This window comes from Podarcis melisellensis, assembly GCF_964234715.1.
Source record: "Podarcis melisellensis genome assembly, chromosome: 13".
Classification (NCBI taxonomy): domain Eukaryota; kingdom Metazoa; phylum Chordata; class Lepidosauria; order Squamata; family Lacertidae; genus Podarcis; species Podarcis melisellensis.
In genome coordinates, this window is record NC_138545.1 from 20,927,382 (window position 1) to 20,937,507 (window position 10,126).

The 10,126-nt window shown below is 47.3% G+C and overlaps 1 protein-coding gene across 3 annotated transcripts; it reads right to left on the reverse strand.

Annotated features, from left to right (window-relative positions):
• Positions 1–14: 14 nt before the first annotated feature.
• Positions 15–10,027, reverse strand: AKT1S1 (AKT1 substrate 1). 3 transcript variants are annotated; one of them, XM_081886052.1, is made up of 5 exons: positions 9,388–10,027; positions 8,261–8,697; positions 4,331–4,408; positions 2,342–2,490; positions 15–1,142 (listed from the first exon to the last, which is right to left on the reverse strand). In XM_081886052.1, exons 1-5 carry the CDS (start codon positions 9,672–9,674, stop codon positions 999–1,001), a joined length of 1,095 nt encoding a protein of 364 aa, XP_081742178.1. In that variant the 5' UTR covers positions 9,675–10,027; the 3' UTR covers positions 15–998. The 3 variants fall into 3 exon arrangements, with proteins under 3 accessions (XP_081742178.1, XP_081742177.1, XP_081742179.1); XM_081886051.1 differs by having other exon boundaries at positions 8,231–8,697; positions 9,388–10,023; XM_081886053.1 differs by having other exon boundaries at positions 8,231–8,697; positions 9,470–9,625.
• Between the last annotated feature and the right edge of the window lie 99 nt (positions 10,028–10,126).

The following is a 10,126-nucleotide window of genomic DNA, read 5'->3' on the forward strand; positions in this document are numbered from 1 at the left end:
ATACAGCAAAAGAGTTGGTAAAAGACAGCTTTTTTTAATTATTATTATTATTATTGGCTTGTAGGTTTGCAGGAAGGAGAAAAAAAATACATCCTCTCCTTTCCAATTCACCAATCATCTTTGGACAAAAATAGAGGGCCAGGGCCACAAAGCGCCCTTGAAAAATCTGATACAAAAGTATTATGCTGGGGCAGCGAGGGGGTGGGTGTAAGATAAACGGAGGGGTGTAGGTGACTCCTAGAGCCGCTTTTACATCCCGCCTGCCGTGAGAGCAGCCTCACCTTGGCACCACCCCTCCCCCCCAAGAGGGAAAAAAGGACCCTGAAGTACCGCTCCTGGAAATTGGGAGAGAGCTATGCATGGGGAAAGTGGGGGAGGGGGAGGTGGGGCAAGCAGAAAACGACAGGATTCCTTCCCCCACCACTGATGACCTGCTCTACAAAGGGTCAGTTAGGTCAAGTGTATAGACAAACCCAGCTTATGTGCAAAGGATATTTTAAGACACTTATTTTGGGAGGAAGAAAGCAAAAAAAAGGGGGGCTTGGGGAACTGAGGAAGGGAACCCACCGCAGCCAGATGCTGGGGTAGACTGGAAGGGTTGATGGTGGTGGTAAGAACAGATATGGGGGTGTATTTGTTGTCAGTATCCGCCCGTAGTGTTCCATTTCCCTCTTCTATGTGTCAGGGACCCCTCTCAGAAAAACAACAAGAACTGTACCTCCTCAATTAGATAGGATAGAAGGGGAAAGTGGGACAGAATTTCTGGCGTGGAGAGGAGACAATTGGACCCTCCACGCCAGCTGTAGTGTGGAGATTGAGGTCATCACTTTAATTTAAAGCTTGTGGGAGCTCAGGAAGGGTAGGGTGGGAAAAGAGAGGGGCGGGAGTTGTATGGCTTGAGGGGAGCTTCCAACCCTGTCCACCGATTTGGATGTGGGGGGGGGGGAATAAAAGGGCACAAACAGAGGAAGGGGCGGGACAAAGGGCCACCAGATCCATTAGTATTTCCGCTGTAGTTTCTGGAAGTCGCTCGTGTTGAGGCGCGGCCGAGGCAGGTCCCCAAACATCTCTGTGCCGTCTGACACCCTCAGCACCAGAGCTCGCATGCTGGCGGCAATTTTCTCCAGGTCGGGGGACGAATGCTGTATTGAGGAGCAAGGGAGGGGAAGCCAGGTGGAGAAGTCTTCGTTATTTGTTTTAAATTATTACGTAAGTCAGCAAAACTAGATCGCTCCCATCCTACATCTAAATTCAGATCTCTACCTAGAAGAGCTTTTCGACAGAAGCACCCACTGGGAGTCTGGAGGTTCTGCCACCCAACTTCCAAAGTCTATGCATTCTACTCTTAAGACATACGACTCCAAATTGAGACTCGGTGTATTTCTTTTCTTCTCTGTTGTCAATGCTTATAACGCAGAACAATATAAAGGCATCAGGGCAGTGCATGACAAAATTAAGCACCATTTAAAAAATAACAGGTCAATCAAGGATGCTTTAAGCCACCATATAGGCCTGGTGGTATAAGAATGTATTCCGGAAACACCTGAAAGTTAACAGGTTTTTTTTTGTGTGTGTGTGTGTGTGTTCCAAAGCATGGGACTAGTGACACTAAATGGCCAACTCCTAGTGGAAGCCATTTGGCCTTTTTCGTAACCCAAGATACACCCCCTTCCTTGAGATCCTTCACCTACTTTGCTTTCTGGCTCACACTAGTTGCAAGCGGCTCCAGCACCCAGGCCGCCCCCTAAGTCTCCCTCTTCTCCATCAAACCGGTCTCAGGCATTATCCTTTGCTCAAGCACCATTAAAAAAACCACCATTGCTGGTTTTCGCGTAAAGTACACATCACACAATTGTCTGCCAAAATCATGAGGAGGGCGAAAGGGCTGTGGAGGACTTACAGGCCTCACCTCGCTCACTTCTGACTTCTCTCCCCTTGGCCACGCACATTCAAAGCCTATATTTGCAATCGTAAGAACTTGATTTTTAAAGAAAGCAAAGTAAAGCTGAGACTCCTTGCCTGCTGAATTAACGCAATCGACATTTGTTTCTGTGCATTCTAGCTGCAGCCACAGGATATGTGCAGCCCCAGCCACTTACAAAAGCTACAGTGACACCTGTAGGAACCGGGGGGGGGGGTGAACTTTTTGCAAATCTGGCCCCAGCATCTTTCCAGCAGCGACCCTACCACCCTGCTGGAAGATGTGTTTTTCTGGAGCTTACCCACCAGCCGAACCCTACACACCTGTCTTAAAAAGGAAGGGGGAGAGCTCTGGAGTGTACCCCCAATATATATATATATATATATGCCTTTCCAACACACATTCTCAGTTCCTACCCACCTTGCTGTTCTCTTCATCAGAGGATCGCATCTCTTGCCGTTGCTCCTTGAAGCCCCAGATAGGCACTGAGACAGGCAAGGACTTGGCATACTGATGGCTGAGGGGTGGAGGGGCTGTCTGGCCAGGAGCCTCCTCACTTAGACTCCCATCTGGGAGAGACAAATGGGGGGAGAAAAATGGGTCAGAAGGAAGTAAGGAAATAAAAAGAAATGAACCATCAGAAAGTATCCTCCTAGCTACAGGAGGGAGGGATAACATCACTCTCACAGGAACTATGCTCCCATTTATTCCAAATTCCTAAAGCTCACTAAGGCAGTGTCTCTCAAACTTGGATCCTCAGCTGTTGTAGGACTACAACTCCCATAATCCCTGACCACTGGTCCTGTTAGCTGGGGATGATGGGAGTTGTAGTCCAACAACAGCTAAGGACCCAACACTGCAATGAAAAGGTTGTATGTTTTTTACAGACGAGTGATGTTGTTTTGCAGCACCCCATGAAACCTCCGGCTTTTGCTGACATAGCATGCACCTGAGAAGGTAGGTTCAGTTTTGGCCGGGAGAGGCCTGAAGAGAAACTCCGCTACAGGAAGCCAGGCATGCACGTTTCAAGCAAATGTCTCCTTTCTACTGTATAAAGTCCCTGAGATGCCTCCCTTATCTTTTGTAAATTTAGCAGTAAATTTCCTTTGCCCACCAGTTCTTGCAATTACTAGATCAAGTGGTTCCCAATGGCCTGAGGCTCTTGTCAAAACAGCCCAACATATTTGCTGATCTCTTTTCCCTACCTCACCTGGACAGCAAAATTAGATGCATCTCTAGAAGCCATTTTGCAAGTTTTTTTAGACAGACTCTTCCCGGCTTGCCTTACAGTTTGTAAGATGAACATGGAGCTTCCATGTTCCAAGGCATTATCTCCAGGTCTGTTGCCGGGTGCTACATCTTAAGAGATATGTGATATTTGGAGCCAAGTTATCAGGAGGTGGTCTGCCCACTTGCAAGCTTTCCCGAGACATCTGCTTTGACTTTGCTGGAGGTAGAACAAAAGGACTATGGGGACATTTGACTGGGAAAGGCAATTCGTTTGTCATTAGGATGCACATAACTTCTGCTGCCCCCTCCCTTCAAAACCCTGGTAGAATAAAAAAAGCGAATGAATGTATGAAGCAACAGAGCCCTACTCCTTGTACCCATTGTTCACATTTATTGTTTCCTTCCTCCAAGCCGCTCAAAGCAGCCAGTGTGGGGGATTGGGGGAGGGTCACCTCTTTTATCCTCATAGACCACCTTGTAAGGTAGGCTAGCCTGGCCCAAGGTCACCCAGCGAGCTTCAGGGCCAAGCAGGGATTAAAACCCAAGTTTCTCTGGTACACTCTCACCACTTCACTCCTCTGAGTGCTGATCCTCTCCGATGCCCCACAAGGAAGATCCTGACAAACAGAGAGGGGATGTGGGAAAAGCTGCTCCCTCAAGATACCTATAAAGTCTTGAATGACTCCAGGCCTAATGCAATCAGCAGGGACGTGGGTGGCGCTGTGGGTTAAACCACAGAGCCTAGGACTTGCTGACCAGAGGGTCGGTGGTTCGAATCCCTGTGATGGGGTGAGTTCCTGTTGTTTGGTCCCTGCTCCTGCCAACCTAGCAGTATGAAAGCACGTCCAAGTGCAAGTAGATAAATAGGTACCACTCCGGCGGGAAGGTAAACGGCGTTTCCGTGCACTGATCTGGTTCGCCAGAAGCGGCTCAGTCATGCTAGCCACATGACCTGGAAGCTGTACGCCGGTTCCCTTGGCCAATAAAGCGAGATGAGCGCCGCAACCCCAGAGTCGGCCACGACTGGTCCTAATGGTCAGGGGTCCCTTTACCTAATGCAATCAGCAGTATCTTGGCTTCTTCCACATTTGCAGTCAACATAGTACGTACATTGTGGGAAGCTGGCAGAGGGAGTGAAGAGACTTTAAAAAAGAAGTGGGAGATTCAGCTGCCGCTCACCGTCAGTGCTCTCCAGATCAGAGTCGAAGAAAGGCTCATATTCCTGGCTTGGAGAATCCTCGTCCATCATAAACAAACCTGGAAGTGAATTAAAAACAAAATAGAATTAGATCTTGCTGAGTTGTATGCACAGGGATCCCCTATTTGAACATGAGAAGTAGCCGTTCTGGAACTGCTTATTGAGCGATCCAAACAGTTACGTCCGGAGAACCCCCCCCCCCAACCCCCAATTATCCTGGGATCCCTCACTAGTTAGGTACAGCTATATTTTGCTTCAAGTTCCATCTCTCAACTGAGAGATGCAAGTGGCAACTGTAAGCAAAGCGTCTTCCCCTTCCTGTGGCAACTTTATAAACTAAGAAGAACCCATATGATCAGGTCAATGGCTCCTCTAAGCCAGCATTCTGCTCCCAAGAGTGGCCAACCAGATGCCTTGTGGGAAACCTACAAGCACAGGAGAAGACTCCCACATGGTGGTTTCCAGCAACTGGTTTTCAGAAGCATTATTATCTCCAGCTGCGGAGGCAGAGAATAGACAGCATGGATCATAGCCAATGAGAGCCCTCTCCTCCATGAATCTGTACAATCCTCTTTTATTTTTTCCTTTTTTTATTAAATTTTATTAAATGTTACCAAAAAACAAATAAAAAGAAATAGAACAATACAGAACCATACATAAAAACATTTTGTCTACACAATTTTCCAGAATGCAGACTAGAAAAGAAGAAAGACAAAAGATAAAAGAAAGAAAGAAGAAAAAGAATGAAGAGAAAAAATACTTTTCATAAACAATTATTCCAAATTCATACTTCAAACATTACAATATTTAAATCCTAGTTAAAATATTATAAAAGACTTCCACCGCATTCACCACACGTCTCTTGGTTATCTAATTCACCTTTACATCTGTTCTTCAGTCACTTCCTTTCCTTAAATTCTTTCGTAGTCCATCTAATCTTTGTATTCTCAGTATTCTTCACAAGGTATTATCAGTATTCTAAGCACAACCAAACTTTCGTGTTTGATCCCTGTTTGCGTAAATATTCATTTAAGCATTCCCATTGTTTCTGTACCATGGTTTTAGATTTATGCCTTATTATATCCGTCAATTTTGCTAACTCCAGATACTCACATAGTTTACTTAACCATTCCTTTTTTTGGTTGGGATGTTATTTCCTTTCCAGTAACTGGCCACCAGCGTTCTCGCTGCTGTTTTTGGGTATAGGAATATGTTAATTTTATCTTTGGGAATACCCTTACTCAAAATTCCTAATAAGTATGCTTCTACCCTTTTGTTATATGAAACCTTTATTAATTTTTTAATTTCTTCATGGATCATTTCCCAGAATTTTTTGATCTCTGAACATGTCCACCACATATGGTATAGAGTGCCCTTCATCTTATCGCATCTCCAACATTTATTAATCAATCTATTCATTTTTGCTAGTCTGTCTATTTTAAAGCCACCTGGGCCGGTAGCCAATTTTAACATCATATACCAGATGAGGAGGTGATTTTTTATTTTTAAAAAGCATTTCTGATTTAAGAACATACCGGAGGGAAAGGGTGGGAGAGGGGTTGTTTTTTTTCAGTGCCGAGAGGTACAGATTAAAGGACAAAGCATTTGTGTTCAGTCTCTGAAAAATACCGCATTTCTCATTCTTTTCACATCAAAATATAAGCTAAAATGGGAGCTGGGACAGAGCCTGGAAACCTGACAGCCAGTTTTGCTACATCTCCTTAAGTGGCACAGAAGCAACGTTACACGAAAATCGTATTTTTCTGTGATAACATCTGATCGCAATGTACATCAGCAGTCCAGTTTTCTGGGTTGGCAACTGGACCAGCACATAGTTTAAACGATGGGATTCACTACTGCAGGATGTTAATAGTGGCACCAAACTTTAACGTCTTTAAAAGGGGCTTAGACAAATTCATGGAGGATAAAGCTATCAATGGGTATTGACAGGTGGTGTGTTTTTGGTTTTTAATTTTTTTATCGAAACTTTTCAGCATACAATACAATAAAAAACAAACTGTTCTAAATAGTAAAAAAGAAAAAGCGAAAGGCAGTGGGTGGGTGGGAATACACAGCCCTCTGTTAAGGGTAGATCTTAACCCTTGTCTCACACAATAGCAGGTGGACCCTCCCAGCTTTCACCTGGGAGCATCCCATTCATCTCCCAGGCTCCCACCCTGAGAGATCTTCCCTTCCCTGTCTCTCACACAGGGTCTTTTTCTGTTATCAAACCACCATTCCCACTAAAGTGGTCAATTCCGCACGTTCTATCACCATAAACACCACTTTGAAACACTTTTGTTTCTAGGTTGTGAGCTTGGGGCTATATTGCAACTCTTTAGGGGACAGATTTAAAGAGTCGAAAATTATACTTTCAAGTATTGCTAAAATGGTGAAGAGCTCCTCTCCCCTTTGGGAAGGCAAGGATGGTGATGTGCTGTGTGCCTGGATATGGATTCTGATCCGGAAAAAAAAAAGGATTATCCAAAGTTGAGTTTCTGAGAAAGGGGCATCTCCTATTCAGCTGGCAAAAGCAGCACCCTACAAATGCTTGTAGAGCTTGAGACCCAACTCCTGCGTGCTAGGTGTCAGGAAACATCCAACAGGAGTGAAGAAAGCATTACTTTGGAAGAAGCAGATTCAATGAGAAAGCCACACCAAAATTTCAGCTCATTACAGTGGTGCCCCGCAAGACGAATGCCTCGCAAGACGGAAAACCCGCTAGACGAAAGGGTTTTCCGTTTTGGAGGCGCTTCGCAAAACGAATTTCTTTATGGGCTTGCTTCGCAAGACGAAAATGTCTGGCGAGTTCCTGTGGGTTTTTCCCCCTCCCCCCCTTTTCCTAAGCCGCTAAGCCGCTTAACAGCTGATCGCTAAAAGCCGCTAAACCGCTAATAGCGCTAATCCGCTAAGCTGTCAATGGGCTTGCTTCGCAAGACGAAAAAAACCGCTATACGAAGAGCCTCACGGAACGAATTAATTTCGTCTTGCGAGGCACCACTGTATCTCTGTTTATTATCTGTGCTCTGAACAAGACTAGTGCATCCTGACCAGAACAGGCAAAATACTCAGGATTTTGCAGTGAAGAAAGAAACACCAAGTTTCTAGGAGTTAAAGGCACACTTTCAGCAGTTTTCCACAAAAGGAAATCTTGATATTGCTATGGATAAACCTCATGCATGGAACAAACCCTTGTTGAGGGTGAAATAATAATGACTTTAAACCAAGCATTATCCTATGCAGACTGATTCAGCTGAGCGTTAGTGCTGCAAAGCTTGCCTTCCTGAATTGAAAGAGGTCTGGTGGTTTCCTCTGGGGACACATCCACAGCAGAGAATGCTCCAGGCTACTTGAGAAGGGAGAGTCCTAGCAGCAGCTCCTGGGAGGCAGGAATAATGTAGGACACATTCACACCATATATTTAAAGCACTGCGATACTAAAGGGAGCTTAAGGGTAACAACTGAGAGTTGTTAAGAAACCCCTCCTCTTCTCACAGACCTACAATTCGGAGGTCCCTGGGAAGAGGGATTAATTCTTAAACCACTAAGATTTTTAAACTCTGGGGGAGGAGTGGGGTCTCCCAACAACTCTCAGCACCCTTAACAAACTACAGCTCCCATAATTCTTTGAGGGAAGCCACAACTGTTTCAATGGTATCATTGTGATTTAAACGTATGGTGTGAATGTTGCTTTAATGAATTTACTTCTGGCTGCTGTGACTTTTTGCTTTATTTGTTAAGATGTTGGCTATCACTTCCCATTTTTAGTGATTATACAGCATTGCAATGATGCTACTGTCAGCCACTGTAAGCATTTTAAGGAAAGCCGAGATAAATATTCCCCCCCCCACAAACAAACCACCGACTGCACATAGACGTACCAGTGGTGTCACTGGGATGCTCTCTCCCACCTGGCTGCTCCAATTCTGTCAATGTATTCCTGTCTCCTTCATCGTCTTCCTCTTCGGGCTCCTGGCCTCCAGAAGCCTGGGGCAAGGGCCCCTGGGGGGTAGGTGTCCTGTGTGGGGCAGGCTCATCTGAGGCATTGGTAGAGGGGCAGCTCCTGGAGTAAGACCCGTTGGTGGGACCTGGGCAGGGGGCAGAAGGAGGACGGGCAGCATAGGTAAAGGCGGTGGTCTTGTGAACCACCGCGATATCTTCGAGGTAGCGTTGAACGGCATCAGCCAGAGCCCCACTTCCATGCTGTGCGTAGCTGAAGCCACCAGGGGGTGGGGCCCTGAAGGCGGTGAGCAGCACTATCTCATTGCCTGTCTGACGCCGGTACTGTTCTGCTGCAGCAACCAGGGCCGCCCAGCTCTCCTTGTGGTTATCCGCCATGTTCGTCATCCTACAGGCAAACAAAAAAGAGAAGGGGTACACACATTAATGTTATGGAAATAGCAGCGGGGCAAACGTTAAGGGCTTTAGTTGACTGAAATACGTATTAAATTGGCTTAAGTTATGTGGATGAAACAGTACTTGAGAGGCAACCCAACGACCTTTCCTTTGGACCACACGCATGGACCATATTTGAAGAGAACTGCATATAATGCCTCTTCTAAAGCAGCAACTGCTACCAACTATTTCTGTAAGCATTTGTAGCGAAACAAGAATCATTCTTATTAAAGAGAACTGCTGCTTAATCTATCATGGGCAAACTTTTGCCATTGGGAAGGCAAACTAGCACATTTAAGCTGGGAGGGTCAAGGAGCAACGTCTCCAGGGTCAAGCAGAAAAGCTACCCCTACCCAGACCCCGGGGCTCTCGTTTTTGGGGGGTGGGTAATAGACAGTGGGGTCCTTTCTAACGGGTCGCAGTGAGGGATGGAAACAGGGAGCCAGGACTCCTGGGTTCTGCTCCAGCAATACGGCAAAACGCACGTTCATCCCTTTGAGGGCGGGGGCGGCAGATCACAATATCTCCAGACAAACAACGCTAACGGGGGGAGGAGGAAGAAGAAGGGGGGTCAGAAACAAGCACCTTCCCCCCTCCCCTTCCAAGAAGGGCTCCAGAGGGAGGTGGGAAAGGGTTGCATTACCTGCCAGCGCCTCTCAGTTCTTCCTCCGCCGAAGCCTCCCCACCCCCCTCGGGGGCCACCACTCGGAACCCTGACCTCTCACCTTTGACCCTCCCCAAGACACTTATGGGCCCCCCTCCTCCTCCAAACAACAACCGCCTCCTCCTCCCCCCGGAGGCCCCGCCCACTCCCTCTGCCCTCACAAGGCATGAGAGAGGCGCCCGCACGTTTCCCGTTACGAAGATGGCGGAGCTTAAAGAGCGCAGCGCCCCCTCCCTCCCTTGAAAGGGCCTGAGGGGTTTTTCCATGCCCGATTCAAAGATGGAGGCCGGAGAGCGAGGGGCTGGCCCCGCCCGGGGCTACGGAAGGCGCCTTCTCCTCAGGCGGTCCCTGCCGCGCTCGGGGGGGAGGGGGTTGCTCTCAGGTAAGGGCCGCAGCCGAGAGCGCCCTTCCTAAAAGGGGACCGGGGGCTTCGAGGCGCTCCGTGCAAGGATGGAGGAGGAGGAGGAGGCTCGGCGCTGCCCCCTTGCGAAAACGGCGCTGCCATTTAACTTCACTCAGGCCTGAACGGCCATTAATAACGGGAAAGCCGCCCATCCTTTTTTTTCTTGGGCGCTTTTCAGCTTGGTGCCTTCGGGACAGAATCTGCACTTCGCGCGGGGAGATTCCGTTCACGGAGCACTTCCGGTTTGGCCCGGAAGTGGGTGAACCATTGCCAACAGTGTGCGTCGCTCTACACTTTTCCTATCTCTAGCGTAAA